The sequence below is a fragment of the Monodelphis domestica genome, chromosome 3, assembly GCF_027887165.1.
Source record: "Monodelphis domestica isolate mMonDom1 chromosome 3, mMonDom1.pri, whole genome shotgun sequence".
NCBI lineage: Eukaryota > Metazoa > Chordata > Mammalia > Didelphimorphia > Didelphidae > Monodelphis > Monodelphis domestica.
This window is the reverse complement of record NC_077229.1, coordinates 478,919,440-478,941,592: the sequence shown is the minus strand read 5'-3', so window position 1 is coordinate 478,941,592 and position 22,153 is coordinate 478,919,440. Positions and strand designations below refer to the sequence as shown.

General features: G+C 35.4%; 1 protein-coding gene across 8 annotated transcripts in view; it reads left to right on the top strand.

Moving 5' to 3' along the window:
- GRAMD2B (GRAM domain containing 2B) overlaps positions 1-22,153 on the top strand; it is an 83,711-nt gene that overhangs the window by 24,665 nt on the left and 36,893 nt on the right. For 5 of the 8 annotated variants that reach the window (XR_008917903.1, XM_056824696.1, XM_056824695.1 and 2 more), the window contains exon 2: positions 21,551-21,667. Coding sequence is in view for 7 of the 8 variants with exons in the window: in XM_056824696.1 (XP_056680674.1) it covers positions 21,551-21,667 (117 nt within the window). In the remaining variant the exon portion in view is untranslated. Of the gene's footprint in view, positions 1-3,564; positions 4,579-16,056; positions 17,060-21,550; positions 21,668-22,153 lie in introns of those variants that run through there. The other 3 variants (XM_007486478.3, XM_056824693.1, XM_056824694.1) reach the window with 3 other exon arrangements.

Genomic DNA, 22,153 nt, shown 5'->3' with positions numbered 1-22,153 from the left:
TCAAGGTTGTTTAGAATTTTATTTCTCGTATTAGTGGATTTAATTATTCTTTAAATTTATTGTTAATATTTTGAATTCTTCCTTTGAGAAAACTGTTCATATCTTTTGAGTATGTAACTATTGTGGAATGACTATTGGTCATATGGATACTTTTAGAGATACAGACATAATTAGTTAATTATTTATATAATTTGTATATCAAACTCTTAGAAGAGACATTTAATATAGATTTTTCCCTATTCGGTTGCCTCCTTCTTATTGTACATGCACTATTTTGATGTTTGTAGAAGTTTTTTACTATCATGTAATCAATATTCCTTTTTTTTAATTGTCTCTGTCCATTGGTTAAGAATACATCTACTGGGGACAGCTTGGATGGCTCGGTAATATAGAGTCAGATGTGGAGATGGGAGGACCTGAGTTCAAATTTTACCTCAGACACTTCCTAGCTGTGTGATCCTGGACAAGTCATGTAATTCCAATTGCCTAATCCTTGCTGCCCTTCTGCCTCAGAACCAATACTTAGTATCAATTCTAAGACAAAAGAATTAAAAGGTTTTTTATGATAATGAAAACTTTTTTGATCTTATCTAGTATACAGGGACTAGACTCAAACCACTAATATAGCTTCCTTGTCACCTAAGAACAAAAGGCAACACATGAGTAGTCAGAGGTTCCTGAGCCTTATTCAAGTCATCACATAATTGTAGCAAATGAGCAGTCAGAAAAGCTGTGCCACCCAAATCAATACAGTCTCCTGGTTGAATATTTTTCTATTGTATGGCTAAGAATATCTCTCTGTTAATTACTAGATGACCCATAAGTTTCTCATTTTGTTTCAATCCTGAACATTAATCACTAACTTGACCTGAGTCAGTAATAGCCTAAAAAAAAAGGTAGAATATAAATGAAACAAAAGTAAAATTCAAGTAAAGTGTTTTGAGGAAAAAAAACTGAGGAGAAATCACTTTCATCTGAAAGCAATGAGATGAAGAAGATGAAGTAAATCTTGAAAAAGTTTTTAGAAGACAGAGATGAGAAGAAAGGAAGTTCTAGTAATGCACAATTAAAAAGAGGTAGGTGAATGCAGAAAGAAATCAGGTAGTGGTCCCATTTGGGTAAGACACAGAATACATGAAGGGTGGTAGTGTATATACATGCAATAAAGGGAGAAAGATTGGAAACACATTTTAGAGCACCAATTTAAGGCAAAGAATGGTAAAAGTAATAGGAAGCAACTAAAGTAAGAGCAAGCAAGATTGTATTATAAATATAAGAAATATGGTAACAATAGAATATTTTGATGAAATACAGTGTAAATCTTAGATTTTTTCTATCATAGAATGTCATATTTGAACCTATGTGTCAGGAAAGTTATTTTAAAAGCTATATTAATGACATAATGCATTCACCAGAAGTAGAAAGACAAATTAGGAAGCTATTACAATCTCCAATCAAGAGAAAGAAAATGGAATTTTGAACTAAAATAATGGCAATATGAGGGTAACTTCTCGTTTTACAGAAGAGGAAAAAGAGAGCCAGAGTAGTATGGTGGCTTGGCCAAAGCTAGCTAGATAGTAAAAATAAACAGAACTTTTTTGAAGGGTAGATTAAGTATTTATTCCAGTTTTTGTAAGAATCCATGATTTTATCAGTATGAATAGTTCCTTCACTGAGACATTCCAGCCCTTGCAGATCTTGATGACTTAAGTTTCTCCAAACTTTTAGGGAGGCCAAGTCTCAGATGACAGACACCATATATAGCCAGCCTTTCCAGTTTAGATCAACACAACCTTTGAAAACTCAGAGTAACTTCTACCCCATAATGAGGCATCATAATAGGATTTTAGTGGAGTAAGTCTATGAAATGACAGAACAATAATGAAAAACTATTAAGAGTGCTATTTTTCTAAGATTTGTAATACAGAGGTCAAAGAATTTATAATAATACAAAAAAAAACTTTTAGCAACAGCAATAATGAACTAAGGAAGAAAAAAAACCTTATTTGAGGGGAAATTTAGGTTGCATGAAAGCAAAAAATACAGTCTATGACATAATATGTGTGTTCTCCAAAAGTAGCCCTCCAAAATCATGCAATAAAAACTATAGTGCTGGAGTTAGGGGTACAATGCTCCAAAATCTCATTAGTGAGGCATAGAAAAAAGATAGCACCCTAATTTTTAAAAATAATGCATTAGGCTTATACATGTTAAATTATTAATGAATGCATAAATAATATAATAATGTCCACAGCCTTGGGCCAGAGGCAAGAAGAGAATCGGGCTAAGGATTGAGCCCTTCTCTGATCACAGCTCCTGCTGTATCAAAAAAAAAAATACAGTAAATATGAGACTTTACCTTAACAAAGACCCTAAGTTCACTAGTGATTTATTGTGAAGTGGTACACTTTTCTAAATTTTTGAAATCTTGCAGAAACAAATTCAAACTTTGTGTTATGCTCAAAATGTTCTCTAATATATCAGTCGCATTGAACAAAGTCTCCTTTGTTAAACCCAAGTTATGACAGAATTGACTATATGATTTTTTTTGTTGAGCTTCAAGTCTCTCAGGTTCCTCCCTAGATAATATGCTGCCCAGTGAGAGGATTTATATTCACATTTCTTCATAGAACCTTTTTACCTATATGATCTTGGACAAGTCAATGGGGAAATTAGATGAGATTATTTCTAAGGTTTCTTCTAGCTCTCAAATCTGAAATCCTACAAAATATAATTTACATCAGTCATTCCAACTGTTCTCACTTCTATTTCCTAAATCTTCTCCTGGACTATGTAGTACAAGAATGTTAGGTTGTACCTTCAGATACCCATTTGAGCTTTGGAACTCTAATCATAAGAACATAGACTGAGATTTGGGAGGGACCTTAAAAACTGTTTTGTCCAATCCCCCCAAAGAGATAAAGAGACTGGAGTCCAGAGAGATTTACCTTCTCTCACACCAAGTGTGACAGAAGTAGTGATTGAACCCTCTTTTATATTCCCCTATCACTCTACTCACCAGTCCTGGAACTTTACAAATCAAAATGTGGCTGCCTGGTCACTACTCCCTATGTGTGCTATAGGGCTTGGTATAGAATAAGTCCTTAGTAATTTTTTAAATTCATTCATTCATTCATGCATTCAGACTTTGTCCTTTTCAGACACTGAATGAGACCACTCTATGATCTATTAGATTGTAGGGAGTATGTGTCTTGAGAAGATTCTAGGGGCTTGTCTGCTGGATGAAGACAATCATCAACACAGAACATATCTTCAAATTGTCTGAGGGCATTACCCTCACTCCTTAAATATATATTTTTTAAAGTAAGCTAGTCATTTCTGGAATAAGTTAAGATGAGCTTTGGCAATTGAGAAGAGATTTGAGCTGTTAAGTAATTATTATTTATCCTTATGGGAGACTTAAAATTTAAGCCAAAAATTGCTAATCATTTGAAGCACCAAGTTGATTTTTTGTGATTTATTATTATTTTCCCCATATGTTTTATTCATTTCTTTATGAAAGATTTTAAAGCAACTGTTACAATAACAATAATACTCACTTATTATTCCACAGCAAATTAGAAAACATTCTCCAATATTTTATTTGGTATAATAAATAGATAGCTTTGAAGTCCAGATAGTTATCTTTAAATACAATTCAAAACTCTTTCTTACCTGAGGTAGAAATGTCAAATACTTCTAGAAAAATCTAAAGAGAAGGTAGATTCAGTCATTTTCCTTTCTGAATCTCATTCAAATACCCACCTCTAGCTAGCCCTAAAGAGTTAAGCCTGCAGCTGCCGATGATGTCTGCAGTTTCTTTTTACCTGTGTCATTCCCACATGAATAACTGAGCAGATCTATTGTTTAAGCACTGAGGAGGCAGTACTCAATGAGGCAATATCCTGTTTGAATAATTTAAACTGTAGAATAAGAGCCACACAGTGAATTTGGCAAACCCTGTCTTTACTTTAACTTCACCCAGTCATATTCATTTCCTGTAACTATCAAGGCCTCAGTTAAGGAGTTCTCCGTTTTTTAAGTCACAGTAGAAAGAAATAATCATTTTTTTAAAGAGCTAAATATATCGTGCCTTGTTAGTCAAATGTTTTAAACGCCCTGGCCAAAATTTCCTCTTCCAGAAAGACTTGTTGAACGGGTTCTCTTTTTCTTTTTTTTTTCCCTTCATCTTCTCTTGGGTTGGGGAAAGAAGCTGTCACTTCTCCTCCGCCCTCCCCTTCCCTTGCTTGCTTGAACACTGAATTCAGCCAATAGCACCAATGAAAACTTGTCCTAGTTAAAGACAGACTTGACCTCAGTTGGAAGCATACAATTCTAAGGGAGGGTTGCGTGACCGTGAGGAAGGGACTGGGGTAGAAAAGTTGCAGCTCATTTAGTTGAATTGTAGTGTAGGGTTAGGGGAAAGAGAAAAAAAAAGAGAGAGAGAGAGAAGTGGAGCCCGAGGCACCCGCAGTGCTGCCCAGAGAAGGGCCTAATGACCGAACTACAGCAAGATTTGGAAGATCTAAAACCAGCAAAAGTTCTCAGCAAGAAGGAGAGCAAAGCTGGCTTGTTCTAGTGAGTATTTTCTTCTGCCTTCTATAATATACTAATGGGCAAAAAGTTTTTCTCCATGAAATTGATCACCTTGGTTAGAACAATATTTCAAAGAGAATTTGATGTTTTAAAAATCGTGACATTCTTGACTTTTTTTCTCTTCATTATCAACTCCTAGCTTTACCCCTCTTGCTTGTTTCTGACGTGTTGTGCTAAAAACATACATCTAAATAAATATTATATTTAGTTTTATATTTAGCTTAGTATGTTTTATTCAAATTGCACGCTTATATCATTCATTGTGCTTTTGATTTCTCTGTCAGATTGTCCATAATTTTAGTCCTGGTTTTTATGTGCACTTGTGGAGGTTTTGCTAACCATCATCCAAAAGTTTATGTGAATGAATATGATCACACACATATTTTTGAAAGCTGAAAAGATTGAGAGGTTGCCTGTACTCTTTTCTGACTAAATAGATCCAGTTAAACTTAAAACATTTATTCTTGAATATGCTAACTTGCCCATTTTTAACTTTCCTGGACAGTTCTTTAATCCTTTTTTCTATAGATTATCCTGTGTCTGCTTTTTTTTTTAATCTTTATACTCTCTCCCTTAAAAACTCTCAGCATTTCAGGGTTTCATCTATTAATGTCATCATTAATGACTCCCAAATCTGTATCTACAAAGTTAATATCTTTTCCGGAGACTTGTATGTCTATTAATCTACCCTACAATTCTACCTGAATTTTACACCAGAACATCAGACTCAGAAGTCCAATGACACCACTAGTCATATCATCTTTAACTCTTTTTCCTTCCTTTCTTCTTATATCCAGCCAGTTGTAGATTTTGCTTCCACACTCTCCAGTATGTCCCTCCTCTCTGTTCCCACTGCTACCACTTTAGTCAGTCCCTGATTTCCACCTGCAATTGCTTACTAAAGTGTTCCTGATCTTCCTTTTCCAAATCATCCTTCACACCTCAGCAATTCCTATTTTCCTTATTCACAGATTTGATCCTGTCTTTCCTTGCTCAAAACTCTTCACCTTACCTACAATAAAGTTCAAACTCTTTTGCTTGGCTTTGAAGTCTTCTCACAATCTCATATCACTCTAGCTTTCCCAGCATTATCTCATATTGCTCTTTTCCACATCTGCCATCTCCGAAATGCATCCCATACTTTCTCATCTTTGTGTTTTCTTCATACTATTTCATAGGATTGGAATGACATTTTCTACCTCTTACCTCCTTCACACACACACAAACACACACACACACACACAATATTAAAATTACACCATTCCTTAAGCCCAGTTTGTGTTACCTTCTAGTAAGCCTTCCATGATCCCAATTTGTAATTTTCTTCTCCCTGTTCTGCATATAGTAGGAACCTAATAAAAGCTTGTTAAATGAAATTACCTAAAGTTAATGTGGCATATGTGAATTTGCTCTCTAATTAAGTCCATTGCTTTTATTAGATGGATAATTTCAACAAAGTAGAAATTATTCTTCTTGTCTATAATTGTTAACTCTTTTTCAGGGATTAATAGCTTTAATTGTTGAACACATTCAGCATCTGGAAAAATTCCGTTTAATTCTGTATGTTATAGTTCAGCTTATTTTGCTCTGAACTTCTGTAATTGGTTTGATGTGAGAATAGTCATCTTGTCTTAGAATATTCTCTATTGGAGTATAAGAAGAAGAGGACAAAGCAGGAATGTATTTCATTTGATTTTTTCTAAATTGATATGGAAGCTTAGGTCTGTATCACCTCATCTGGTCAGAAAATAAATTGTTTCCCTTCTTTCTTCATTATCAAGATTTTCCCTTTTAAGAAGATTCTCAGTAGCATTTGATTTGAGTAATTAATTAATCTAATGGCAAATGAGTTATTACTTTGAGGAGAAAACTGTCTTGTCTGAGAATTGAAATCATAGAAATATATGCTCGATAAAGGTATTTAGTGGTATGGACTAAGCTCATTTCAGAGTCAAAGTGGAAGGGGAATCTTCCACATCAAACACATCTCATTATAGGGCTCTGCAATATTCTAGGACTTAATTCAATTAGCAGTCTCTCAAAAAATTTAGATTAACTCTTAATACAGGAATAACCAAGTGGATAAATAAGGACTTGTAGGAATGTAAGAAAGTAAATTTCATAGATTGTCTTTAAGAGGAATGGAGGAGAATTTTCAGTCAAAGAATTAATTTATTGGTCCATTTAAATGTCCTGGGAAAATACTGATACTCTAGATTCAAAAATTAATTTAATAGGAGAAAAAAACAACAGAATAGCATATGTCTGCAAAATTATATAGCACTTTTAATGAGCCCAAATATCTCCTCAAAAAAAAAACCTTATCTTTTTAGCATGTCCATTCAGTCATGAAGAGCTGTGAAACATAAATGCCACATTCTTTGAAAATTCAAAATTGAAGGAAAATGTAAAAGCACATAGTGGACATGAATAAGTTGAAACATATTACGCACAAGGAATTACCCACATGAACTGACATAAGATATAATATAAGAGATATATATAACCAAAAAGAGAAGTGGATCAATCCTGTCTTAAGCTCAAGGGATAAGAAATGGAAAGGCTACTTGTTCCATTGGCATCCACATAATGTTGGGCTTAAGATTTAACTACTGAATCTTAGACTATTTGTCCCTAGAAACTGGAAAACACAGACCCTTGGTCTTTTTGTATAGTATCACCATTTTGTAACCATACTGTTTCTTTTGGGGGTGGAGGAAATGCTTCTGAAAAAAAGCTATATTGGAAAAAGTGAATTTTCCTATTAAATAAGGTGTATATATGAATAATACATTACTATTAATAAAGCAACATATTTAGCCCTTCCTTGAAACTACAGTATGACAATATTTCTTTTTTAAGAAATTAACTTTCCTTTAGAGAAACAAAATTCAAACAAATTAAGCAACCATTAAAGATGAATAATCTGACATTTTATTTATAATGTTGAAGGAACATATTGAGAAAAGTAAATTTAGGTGCAGAGAAAATATTGCATATACCTTGCATTGATGGCATTGAGACACAGAAACAATCGTTATGTATAGTTGGCTTCTTTAGTATTTCCTTGTATCTTGTGAAAATTCTCACTGAACGTGAGATAATCAAAAATATTATTATGATCTCCAAATGGCAATTTTTTATGTTTCAAACTCAAAGGAGTTCATGTGACCACCATCCACTAGTTCATTTAAATAGAATTCATCAAGTTTGGTCTGATGCTTGTGTAATATGATGTTTTAAATCATTCAACAAGCATTGATTAAGTGCCAACTAATCCACCTTGGGGAAACAAGTTTTGTCACTTAATCTTTCCCTCTGCAAACTGCAAGTTTTTTAAACCCCTCAAGAACTGTGCTTTTAACTAACCTGCTTTTAGTCCCAGATACTTCAAAGAGTTTCATATGTATATGTCAGCATCTTTGCTTTTGACTTCTCTGAATCCTGCCTCATTCCCAACCCCTATGGCTATAAATAGAACCAACTGAAACTGCACTTGTACTTCATACTAATGATTCATAAATTAGAATTGACTCCATTTAAGTAATGAGATGATATTTTTGTAATTATTATTAAATAGAAAGTGTTTTAAAATCTGATCAAATGCAAAATATAATATTAAATAACATAAGTAGGTAGTAAAAAACATGAAAGATGTTAACTTTATTAGATAGGGAAGGAAGTGTGGTACAGTGGAAAGAATGCTGAACCTGGAGTCACTAGATCTGAGCATGAATCCCAGTTTTGCCACTTACCACCTCTGAGACTTAAGCTCTCTGGGACTTTCCTCAACTGTAAACTGAGAAGATTGGACCAAATGATCTCTAATGTTACTTAAAGATCTATAACATCATAAATATACCATAACATCTTACATATCAAGGTCAACACATTTCAAAGAGAGAAACAGTATTTTATTAGCTTAATTTTTAACTCAATTCAATTGACATTTTTAAATTATGTTTATTCAATTATAGAGGCATAATATATTACAGCTAGAAAGCAATATTGAAAAAGCACTACATGAGGAGTCAGGAAACTTGGGTTTAGGTTCCCATTCTGCTTTCTGTGTGACAAGAGAATAAATAACATTACTTCTTTGTTTCATTTGCAAGTAAGGATAGGGAATCCTGTAATTTCAAGGTATAGGAAACTCCTGGATAAGAAACCTTCTACCAATGCAGGGCTAAGCCTTCTCTGCTATGTTCTAGTTTTATAACATTATAACACTAAAAATAACTAAGGGACTTGTCCAACACCTGTGGCAAAAATAGGATTTAAACCGAAGTCTTCCATCAGTCTATCACAGAAGACTATTCTATCACAGAAGAATATTGTATATATTTATAGATAATAAAGCATATCTAAAATCCTAGCTTTCTTCAAAGTTCATCTCCAGCACTAATTTTTACATGAGTCCATCAAGGGGCCTGGGTTGCCAGAAAGTGCTGGGCTGACATGATTAGGGAAGTCAGAATAGAGACAGATTTCTATCAGGTCCTACCATTTGCCCTGCCACTAATTCCTAAAGGTTCTCTAGGTCTTACCTGCCCTGGGTCTATGTCTTTCAGATCCCAGGGCACAGTCATCTGACCATCTGGAACCTTGCCATACTCTGTTGCTGGACCCTTCAATTTCAGTTCCTTTCCACCTAACCTTCAGCTGATTTTTAACATGTTCCCCTCAATGAGTATTTGAACTTCTTAAAGGGAGATTTAGGAAGGAAATCATGTAATGCATGAGTCATGCAAAGCTACACAGAATGCAGGGAATGTGGAGAAGCAAGAGCAACCCTGAGAATCTGGAAATTAGAATGTTGGGAAACCAACTGCCAGGGGGGAGTTGGATCAAGACTCTGGTACAGAAAGCATCTCCAGGGTCCAGCTCTGACCTCCTGTGGACTTTCAATTTGTTCCGGTGAGAAAGCCAGCAAGATCCTGAAATCGATCAAACCCGTGATTCTGCTGCTCCTCTGAGAAGGAGACTATATCTCTAGAGGTGTTGACCAAACTGCTGAATTTGCCTTCAGAGAGGCTTTGATCTCAACGGGGTAGACATGGTCACATCCAGTACCTGACTCCACTTCTATTCTGCTCCTACTCTAAGATTAATTCCTTTGTGGGTTTAGCCTAGATTGAATCAGATAGAAGGGGACAATTAAGATAGAGAGAATAAGGGGTCTTCTAGGTAACTCAGTGGATTGAGAGGCAGGCCCAGAGATGGGAAGTCCTGGGTTCAAATTTGGCCTCAGACACTTCCTAGCTGTGTGACCCTGGTCAAGTCACTTAACCCCCATTGCCTAGCCTTTACTGCTATTCTGCCTTGGAGTCAATACACAGTATTGATTCCAAGATGTGGACAGTAAGGGTTTAAAAAAAATAGAATCAGCAGCATAGCCTAGGCTCAGCCAAGGGTCAAAGATACACTGTGAAGGTGGGAAAGAGTTAGATTTATTAGTTGTTAGGAAATAATCCTCAACCCACATTCCTAATCCCATCCTTGTTTACAATTTCAATAAATCTTGTTACCTGAAGAAGCAATCAGATTGATATCCATTGGCCTGAGCCAGAGAGCAGCCATTTTTGCTCTCTGACCCTGAAGACATCACCTCCCCTGACTGGATCTAGTAAAACCTGAGTCACCTGTTTTATACCATCTTTTTAGAAATTGTCTTTTAGTGTCTCTGTCCCCAGGGCTTAATATAGTGCTTGTCATAGTAAGTGAATAGTAAATGCTTTTTCATTCATTTATGTATTCAACCTTTCATGAGGTCTTTCTTTACTCATTTCTCCAAAACATTCTCCCCTCTTCTATTACTCTTCTCCTCTCCTCCTCATTTCATATCCTTTAGATGTCTTCTCCTATGATCTCCTCCTTCACCTCTGTCGTACATACAGAGATGACACTGAGGCAAAATCCTTCTACCTGCAAAAGCAATCCCACTCCATCCTTTCTTCTCCAACAAATTGCCCCCTCTATCATCCCTACTTTCTCACCACTTTTCAATTTCTCTCTGCATACTTATTCTTCCCTATTGCTTACAAACATGTCCATGTTTCCTCCATCCTCAAAAAAACATCCCTTAATCTTTCAGTTCCTGCCAACTATCATTCTATATTTCTTCTTCCTTTTTTGGCTAAACTCCTTGACAATGCCTTCTACAATAGGCTCTTCTATTTCTCTTCTAACTTAATGCTCTACAATGCAACTTCCAGCAGCATCATTCAATCAAAATTGATCTCTCCAAAATTACCAATGATCTTCTAACTGTCAAATTCAATAATCTTTTCTCAATCCTCCTTCTTCTTGACTTCTTTGTAGATTTTTATACTATTAGCCACCTTCTCCTTGTTATTCTCTTCTCTCTTAAGTTTTTAGGATACAACTCTCTCCTGGGTCACAGCCTACCATATATGACCTCTCCTTTGCAAGAGACATGCACACTAACTATGGATGTCTTAAGACTCTGTCTTGGCCCTCTTCCCTTCTCTCCCTATTCTATTTCATTTCCATCACCTCCATTAGATTTAATTATCCTATGTTGATAATTCTTAAATATATATTTCCAGTCCTAACCTTTCTGCTGACTTTTAGTCTTGTATCTTCAACTGCCTTTCAGATTTCTCAAACTTGATGTCAAATAGATATTTTAAAATCAATGTACTTAAAACTGAATTCATTCATTCTTCCATATTGTATATACTATTTTCTTCATTCTGTGTCAGTCTCCAAAAATCTTCCCATAATTTTTTGTAACAATATGTTCTCTTAAACCTATTTGGTAAATGAATTCAGGATCTGAAATTAAATTCCAACTCTGCTACTTTCTACCTGCCTCTTGGGCCTCCTAATCAGTAAAATTAAGTTGTTATAGCTGTTGACTTCTAAAATTCATTCTGCCTCTAAATCTCTGATCTTATATATTATAATTTCATTAGTCATTACCCAGTAGATACCCAATAAAATTCCAATTTTTTGTTACTATAAAAAGTGATGTTATAAATCTTTTTATGTATATTTGAACTTTCTTTTTGTCACTGACTTTCTTGAGGTCAGTGGTAGGACTCAAAGGGTACAATCTAATAACTTTTCTCAGCCAATTCTTTTTTTTTTTTAATATATTTTATTTGATCACTTCCAAGCATTATTCATTAAAGACATAAATCATTTTCTTTTCCTCCCCCCCCCCAACCCCCCATAGCTGACGCGTAAGTCCACTGGGCATTAGATGTTTTCTTGATTTGAACCCATTGCTTTGTTGATAGTATTTGCATTAGAGTGTTCATTTAGAGTCTATCCTCTGTCATGTCCCCTCAACCTCTGTATTCAGGCAGTTGCTTTTTCTCGGTGTTTCCACTCCCATAGTTTATCCTTTGCTTATGAATGGTGTTTTTTTCTCCTGGATCCCTGCAAGTTGTTCAGGGACATTACACCGCCACTAATGGAGAAGTCCATTACGTTCGATTATACCACAGTGTATTCGTCTCTGTGTACAATGTTCTCCTGGTTCTGCTCCTCTCGCTCTGCATCACTTCCTGGAGGTTGTTCCAGTCTCCATGGAACTCCTCCACTTTATTATTCCTTTTAGCACAATAGTATTCCATCACCAACATATACCACAGTTTGTTCAGCCATTCCCCAATTGATGGGCATCCCCTCGTTTTCCAGTTTTGGGCCACCACAAAGAGCGCAGCTATGAATATTTTTGTACAAGTCTTTGTGTCCATTATCTCTTTGGGGTACAGACCCAGCAGTGCTATGGCTGGGTCAAAGGGTAGATATTCTTTTGTCCCCCTTTGGGCATAGTTCCAAATTGCCCTCCAGAATGGTTGGATCAGTTCACAACTCCACCAGCAATGAATTAATGTCCCTACTTTGCCACACTCAGCCAATTCTAAATTATTTCTAGATCAGTGATCTTTTCAATAACAAAAAAAGCATTAGGATAAATATAACCTCCCACATTTCATGAAGTCTAGAATTAATATCATATTGAATTAGCATACCCTTTCTACTTTATAAGGCTCATATGTAAGATTATATATACTGTATGGCATTTTAATATTCTAACACAAGCATCATTCATATGTTTATGTTTGCATGCAATACATAAGATGGGAAAGTGTACAAGTCAACTTCCAAATTGCCGCCCATGTCAGCTATTCTTCACCATTTTCTCATGCATACTCTTCTTTAGACAAGGACTAAAAGAATGGGGAAGAACAATAGTAGCAACCACTTGGGGAAAAACCAAACCTATATAATTGACAAAAGCTATTATGAAGGCAAGATAGCATGCATACTAAGAATGTATTCATCCATCCCTTCTATATTCTGAGCTTTAATTATGTGGTGTGGCGCTATAAACCCACACGTGGAACTTAGTCCTTGTCAATTAATCTATTTAGAAATCCCTCTCTAATCCCAACTGCATTCTCAAGATATCAGAATTCATCAGGAAGTAGTATAGAATGGAAATTTTTCTTCTGTTCTTATCCCTAAGGGTATCAAAGAAGAAGCTCTAAAACATCCTGCAACTCATACCTGATAGTCACCAAAATGAGTAATTAACCCTCTGAAAGTAGTGACAGCGTGAAAAGTCACAGCACAGGAAATTTCCTGAGTCTACTCTTGTATATCTCTTGTAAGCACTCAAATATAAAGAAGTGATATTCTATGTTTTTTTACTTTTGTGCTAAAATTAATTTGTGTGCTTTCCCAAAAATACAACTGATAAAGTTCACTTAATTTCCTATGACAGAAAATAGGTGTGTTTTTCATTTACCAAATTGTCTCTGGTATTAGAACAATTATCAAAATTATTAATCAGTAAATTTAGAGATGGAAACTTAGAAATTATCTAACCATCTCAAATATCTTTATAGCTGCCCCAAAGATCATATAGTAAGGAATACATTTGAATAGGAACTTCAGTTTACTAATTCCAAATAAAGCATTCTTTCCTCACACCTTCTCAATTGCCAGATGCAAAAGGTAGACCAATATAGCTTGTAGATAACATGTAGATAACATAACAAGACAGAGTTTTAACCATTACTCATTCTTAAATATTACTCAAAAATTGCTAGTATCCCTAGATAATTTAATAAAATGTATATGTGCATTATATATACTCATCTGTCCCCTCCTTACATTACTCCCATCCCCAAAATAAACCCTTTTCAAATTAAAAAGTGGTCCAGCAATTTCAATACTTCAATTACACATGTCTAAGGGTATAACTCATGAAATAGTTTTATGCAATGATGGTTTTGCTTAAAAGTGTACCAAGAAAGAAAGGTAATAATCTGTGGGAGGTAATTTTATTGGTAGTAGAGCCAATTCTCTTATTAAGACTTTCAAATATGAGAAGCATCTCTTTTGAAGATGCCACTCCCAGAAGCTGCCTGAAAAGCTAAGGTCTGTGGGGTAGAGGTAGTTTTTCATTGTGCCTTATTTGTTTTGGAAAAATATCTGTGAAGTTTAGTGCTTCTTTTTATTTATTTTTGGAATTTCTGGTAACTAAATATTTTCTCTGTCCTACACTGTATAATTTAAGAATATAAACCCAAATCAAGGAAATCAACACCTGATAACTTCCAAAAAAAATGACAGAAACATTTGATTTTAACTAAAAACTCATTTCACAACCTTTCACCCAAAATAGAGGACCACTCACTAAAATCCCATGTCTCTGTTCTTCATCTTTATGGAAATATCACTTTATCTAAATTTCAGCTGAAGGAAACAGAAAGGTAGACTACCATATAACCAAAGAGATACTTCTTACTCTTGGACAATGGTAACTCTTCTTTAGTTTCCCTACATTTATTCTTGTTTTATTACAATCAATTCTTACTATAACTAATATTTTTAATTAAAAATAAGTTTTATTAATGTCTTTTCTATTTGCATCAGTCATTACTGAATGAAACACAGGTATTCTGAAGGTGTACCATCCTTGGAAAAAGAAAAAGAGAAAAGCAATCACAATAGATATGATGACTATCTAATGATATATAAAATATTCTGTCAGAGTAGCTCCCCTGCCTCTCTGCTGGAAGGAGTGACTTATTTTCTGTAGCAGTCCACCCGTAGCTATGGGCAAGGGGAACAGTTGGTATGTGCAGATTGCCTTAAAAGAGAGCATGCTCAGTCTTGAGCATGCTCAGTATTGCACATGGCTGGGAAGGCCTCTGACCCTTGACCCCAGCTTCCCCCATGTTAGGCGGGAAAACAGGTTTCTTTGTGCTCGCCTGGTTAAGAGAAACCACACCTATGCCTTGTCATTAACAAATGAGGATCATCCCTATGTATTGTGTATATTTGCATATCAAAGGGTATATGTAGCCCAGCAAGCTCCACCCCCCCCCCTCTCTCTCTCTCTGTCTGTCTCTCTCTCTCTTAAGGCAATCTGCACATACCAACTGTTCCCCTTGCCCATAGCTAGGGGTGGACTGCTACATCTTCCAAGACTGTTACTATTAATGTTTCATTTATTCATAGTTTGAATTCCTTTTATTTACACCATTTTAGTCTTTTTTCTAAATAAATTTTTTAATAAAAAAATATCCTTATCTTCTCTCTTAGAATCAATACTATGGATTGGTTCCAACGCAAAAGAGTGGTCTAAAGACTAGACAATGGGAGTTAAGTGTTTTGCTCAAGATCACACAATTAGGAAGTGTCTAAGGCTGTATTTGAGCCCAGGACCTCTGCTCTGACTCTCAATTCACTAAGCACCCCTCCCCCCAAACTGTTCTCTCAAATAATCTTTCTAAGGCAAGTCCATGACTTAAATTCATCTTGAAGATGAGCTTTAAAAAACTTCATCCCCACCCCAAAAATTTACTTTGGCTTTTTCCACAACATCTTCCTTATACCCAGCCCCTCTTAGCCAATGGTTATCCCTTTTTCTTACACTTTCGGGCACTTCTAATTTAAAAATAAATTCTTATAAAGACTCAATAGAAAAAGGCTATATGAAGAAAGGAAACCAACAAGCCATATTCCCAAAGCATTTCTGTATGGAAGAAGAGGAAAAAATTGAACCACAGGTCTTAAGCTACATTAATACTGCCTCTCATTGAAATTCTTTGTGATCATGCATAAGTACATTTTCTTTATTTATGAAGTAGGATGTTTAAAATCTCCTCTTTCAGAAGAATAAGAGTACTTAGAACACTAACATTTTTGAAGAATATATTTGGGGCAACTGTGTGGCTCAGTGGATTTAGAGACCTGGGTTCAAATTTGACCTATGACACTTCCTAGCAATGTAACCCTGGGAAAACCCCCATTGCCCAGGCCTTTTTGCTTTTCTGCCTGGGAACCAATACACAGCATTCTTTCTAAGACAGAAGGTAAGGTTTTTTTTTTTAAGGATATATTAGCACTTCTGAATCATCACATATAAATTATTCTGGCACAACTAATATAACACTCATTTTCTTATGCTGCAAAACAGCTTACGTCGCAATTTCACAAAATAAATATGTGTGGTTTCTGGATTAATAAGAACATTCAAGTGTAAATGTATACTACTTTAAATGAAGTTAAGAGAATGATTTTTATATTTTTATATTTCCTTGAAATAGAGAGGTTTGGAGCTTTGGTGGGGAAGGGTCTTTGTTTTTAGATAAAGAATACCGAGTATTAACAGTATATCACATTTAGACAAAGATAATTTTTGTATTTACTAAAAACCTCTACTTGTGTCATTATGACTATCTTTATAATGCAAGTACAAATACAGCATTATCTCTGAAATTTAGGCCTGGAAATTCCTATAAAATAGCATTACATAGGCCAAAAAGTTAGACCAAAAAAAAAAATGTGGATACTTCATCCTTTTTTGTAATCTTTGTGCACTCTTTATTTTAATGAGATTAAGTTTTGTATAATAACTAAATATTTTAAGCTTTATACATGAGTAATTTTTAAACTGCTAAGACTAAAATACTGGCATCTACATAAGTGATAAATCTTCATAAACTTGAGCAACTCTCTCCTCTATCTTAACTCATTTAGATATTAAAATAACAGAAGAGATTTTAATGCACTTACAATCTGTTAATACTGTCATCCTCTTATGAGATATAAAGAAATCTCACAGTCTGACTCTGTCTCACTCAGACACACACACCAGAAGGGGGCAATGAAAATTATTCACTGCCCTAGAAATTGGCCACATTCCTACAAGCCCTGGAGACGATGACAGTTAGCAGTCAGAAAGAACCCAGCTCTTCACCTCTTAGGGAGAATTTTTCCCTCACCCCCATTGTTAGTAGAGGTTTTTTTTTTTAGAAGAAAACATCCCATTCAGCAGTTGGAGAGTCAGAGAGAATCATGAAAAATCTGATGAACAATTGGGAGAATAGAGATACTAAACTCCAAAAAGACTGATGGATACTGAAAAGCATTCACTCAAAGCCAAATGCAACTTAAAGGAAAGAGGAAAAAGGTAAGAAAGAGAGTTGACTATTGGCAAAGGATGATGCCATCAGTGATAAACACCTAGGAGAAACTGAGCTGCGAAGAACCAAAGGTGGCACAAAGTTAACTCTATATCTGATATAACTACTAAAAGTTTGCAAAGCATTTGGTTTTCCCAAACTTGTAACCTGTAGGATAATTACAGCCTGCAATACTATGGAGAGCTCCCTGAACCAGATTAAAATGTAACAGGAAAATATTTAAGATATTTTTAAAAATTTTAATTAATATTTAAGATAAATAAAATATAATAGAACATAGATAATGTTAATATGTGATTTTCTAAGTCAGTATTGGCTTACAAGAATCCTTATGTATCATTTAGTAGTCCTTATTTCTATTTAAGGTGGAAGCCACATGGCTCAGTGGAGAGAACTGTAGACAGGGATTCAGGAAAACCTGAATTCAAATTTGACCTCAGACTCTGTGACTATGTGACTCCCTCTGGTTGCCTTAATCCAGTGGAGAAGGAAATGGCTAATCATTCCAGTATCTTTACCAAGAAAATTCCATGGATGATAATTGGCATATAATGGTCCATGGGGTCATGAAAAATCTGACATGACTGAACAATGCCAAATTTCTATTTGAATTTAATGCCACTATACTCAGTTATTGAAGGAATGGGTGATGATGAAGACATATATTTCTGTAAGACAGATTGGAAACCTAGGCTCTATTTTTATAAATGTTTAGAAAATAATAAGTTTTGCATGTATAATAATATTGTTTCTGTTGGTTCTGAGTGCCAAATAGTTGACTTATAAAACAAAATTTTGGAATACAACTTGTTTGTAATACAGATGCTTCCTGTTATCTTGAATAAGAGGTTATAAACTAAACAGTTAAATAGTCCTAATGTATGGAGAGTATCAGGTATCTTGATAGCCAAAGACAGAAAGAATATCTAGAGTACTCAAGAAAGATGAGAACAAGAGAAAATGCTTTGATTTTCACAAAATGATGTCATCAGTGACATTGAAAAAATTAATTTCAACAGAAATCCATACTATGAAATATTATAATATTTGATATGTGATATTATGTAGTACTGATTTGATTGACTTTTCTAGTAATATTGTCCAAAAAGAGAGTAAATGAGGTCAGACCCAGTGAAGTAAAATATCTATTTAGAACTTTCACTTGATGTAAATTTCAGATTTCTGATATTCTTATCAGAAATGTTATATGCCAAGGAAATTCAATTCATGGCATTCTGAGAATTAGCAAAAATAAATAAATAAGCCAAAAATAGAAATTTGTAGAGCTTGAGAGTCCCACACAGACTTGTTTCCATCTACTATCCTCTTGCTCCCCTTACCTCTTTTATCATCACAGTTCTCTTTGCTATCCCAGTTCTCTTTGGGTCACTATTTAACATATCCTTCCTGTCAATGGCATTTTCCCAGCAACCTGGGATAAGAGAAGATAGCCTTTCTGTGGTGTACTAGTTTTGTTGTGGTATCAGCAATAGTGGACCAGCTGTAGTGTACACAAGATTCATAAGTCTCTTGGTACCCAAATGTCCAAGATTAGGTTTAAATTTTTCTACAGGTGCTTATTATGCTTTGTTAAAGAGTTATTCCTCTGAAGTAGGATTATATAATCCTTTTAAACATTTGGAAATAAAGGAAATTTTACCTTTGTTTATAAATTACAAATAGTTTTGTCTTAATGGCTTTGGTCTACGACTGTGGTTGCAAATCTATGTCACGTGTGCCAGAGGAGGCACTCATAGCCCTCTCTGTGGGTACCCATGCCATCATTCCAGCAAAGAGTTTGCCAGAGTTCATTACTAGAAAGCTAGAGGAAGACAGGGCTGGACTTCTACCCTCACCCTCTCCATGTGCCCCTCAGGACATTTCCCATATCATCTGCCTCTATAAGGTTCGACATCTCTGGTCCAGGAAATCACTGAATAGGATGGCTTAAAAAAACTTAGTAGTATGTAATGAAAAGTCCAATTGACAAATCACTTATATGCACCTTAGCAGCAAGTTTATCACTAAGACAATCAGCTGCACACACATTTTACTAAATATATATTAAAACTAGAATGTATTTCGTTGGGTTTTTCCCTTACTAGCATAAAGAAATATAAGTACATTTTATGTACTGTGAAGACTATTTTGGCTTGAAAGAAGAGTCAATCAAACAGAAATTCACTGTAATTAAGAAATATTTCTTGAGCTGAATCACAGATATTTTGTTTTTATTTATATTTGTTGTTCTTTATAGCTTAATAAGTGCATGTGCCAGTATGTTTGCTTATATGCTCTTACTTTAGAATGAGTTATAGCTACATGTATCCTTGCTGTGTTTGTATAAAGTAAATTTTCTTTGTTTAATGATTTTCAAGACCCTCATTCATCCTAGCCTCAAACCAGAATTAAGAGCATGCTGATGATAGAGGTATACCTACATTACTCAGCTGTCTTGGCTATAGCTTCTGACATCTAGCATTATAATTCATTTCAACAACCATTTATTAAAAACACTCATTATATTCCAAGTATTGTACTAGATGTAAAAGAGTAATCTTCCTCCCCCTTCCCCTTCTTCACAACAAATTGGAGGCAAACAACTTTAATCCAACTCTTGATATACTTAGCCTACAGTACTGAAAACTTACATGTAGCTATAACTCAAACCAAAAAATAAAACAAAATAAGACAGAAAAAAATCATTGTAAAAAGAGAATAAAAGCCAGAAATCATACACTTTTCCTTTCTCATTTAGAAAAGACTAAATCTCAAAGTCTCATAATCTGTCTAGTATGGTGAGTAATATCACATCTTTGTAGTTCACAGTGAGTTTCCTAATGCAAAATGTTAGTGATGAAGTGATAAACCAGAGTAGCACCATCTAAAGTAGAGACACAACACAGTGATATGATATCTCTACAGATTCCTTCTGATATGAGATGGTGGTGATCAGGAGCATATCCTGGAATATCAGAGCCTCTGTGTGGGTTCTTCTTGCATAATAAATAATTCTTCCTACATCAGGGCAACCTGTACTAAAGTAGCACATTAGTTGCTGCAGAATTTCAGTTGTAGATGCCTCTCTTGTAGCAGATGGAACTACTGGTTAACTAAGCAGATTGGCATTCTTCAGAAGCTAGTTCTTTATAGGTATAAGCCTACTAGACCATGAAGGAGACAAGGTTCCAAGGTATAGACTGAAGGCCTCAGGCTCTTGGCATAATCTGCTTGTGAAGAGCACACCAGAGAGACCTAGACAGGCCTGATTTTTAATGTTCCATTTCCATTTAGTGGCAGAGGTCTCCTATGCTTTTTCCATCTTGCAAGTGGGACTATCTTGCATCTCCCAATCCATGATAGGCAAAAGGTATCCAAATCCAAACAAAGAGTTATTCTATGTCCCTGTGACATGTATTAAGTGCCCAATAAGAAATAAGCAATTGCTTTTCAAAAGCAGTATGCTGAGTGAATGCTCTGGGGAACTTGGGAGACCTTAATGACTTATTTTGGCCATCCCTTGGTGCCTGCCAAAAGTTGCATCTAGTCAGATCTTTATGTACAGGGACCTCCAGAAACATGAGCCTTGCAGGGTCATAAAAGATCACTAGAGAGCCCACTTTACAATTGCCAGAGCTGTAACCTGGGCTGGGACCCAATTAAAAAACACAGACTAGAGGTCTCAGTAATTTCAAGCAAGAAACAGGACTCACATTTTCCTGGAACAGCTTCCTTGACAACCTCATTGAGATAATTTCCTTGAAACTAATTGGCTCTAGCTTTCCTCAGGCAACTTTCTGGCCTAGGAGTCAGGAATATGTGTGGAGAGAAGGAGAGAGAGAGAGAGAGAGAGAGAGAGAGAGAGAGAGAGAGAGAGAGAGAGAGAGAGAGAGAGAGAGAGAGAGAGAGAGAGAGAGAGAGAGAGAGAGAAGGAGAGAGAAAGAGGGAGAGAGAGGGAGAGAGACAGAGACAGAGAGACAGAGACAGAGACAGAGAGAGACAGAGAGAGAGAGAAAGAGGGAGAGAGAGGAAGAGAGACAGAGACAGAGAGACAGAGACAGAGAGAGACAGAGAGAGAGAGAGAGAGGGAGGGAGAGAGAGAGAGAGAGAGAGGGAGAGAGAGAGAGAGAGAGAGAGATGAAATATAGATATATATTTAAGGCCTCTCAGACTTAGTGGGTGACTTAAGACCAAGAGAGCCATCATATGTATAGATCAGAGAGATTTCCAGATGGAGGCAAGGGGATCCACATTCCAGAGAAGCTAAATGCCACTATATGCTTTGCTATACATTCTTGCTGTGTGTTACAAAGTAAACCTCCTTTGTTCAATGACTCACAAGTGTCCCATTTCATCCCAGTATCAAATCTGAATTAAGAGAGCACTAAAGTTAGAGCTATATTTTACAACATGGAGTTGCTTTGCTTTTCATTCCAATATATTGTACATGTCCAAGTTAAAATGCTTTTTCTCTGTAGTTCAGAGGCTGAAAATGGTGTGGAAGAGAAAAAGAGGGTTGGTAAATCATCAGCACTACCGACACCAACATCTTCTGAGATAGAAACGTTGGACCAGAAAAAAATCACTTGCTTAAGGTAACCTTCTCAATCCAGATAGAAAATAGGTCCTTTAAAAGAATTTTTTCAAAGCTATTCTAGGAAAATTATCTTTTTAATTTATAGTATTCTCATTAGAAAATAATGAAATTCATGCTTATTTCTTTAATTATGTCATCTTTTTCACTTTTCCTTCTACTGTATTTTCCTATATTTGCACTCTAAGTGAGAAGGGGGGAAGTAGAATGGCTTGATAGTTTTTGAATGATAATCTAAAACAATATTTGAATCTTCCAACTGAGAAGCTACAATGGGAGGAGAGAGGAATAAAAAGAGAATTTACTGGTGTAAACAACTGCTGTTGGCCTTACAGAAATGTACATTATTTCCTCTTTCTATAAGAAAAATGGAATGGATCCAAGAATAACTATTTTAGAATTTTAGGCACTGAGATACACAGCATTCTGGCCCACTCTTTCCTATTGACTTAAAGTGAGCTTTAGGCTAGGGAGTAGGAGAAAGAAA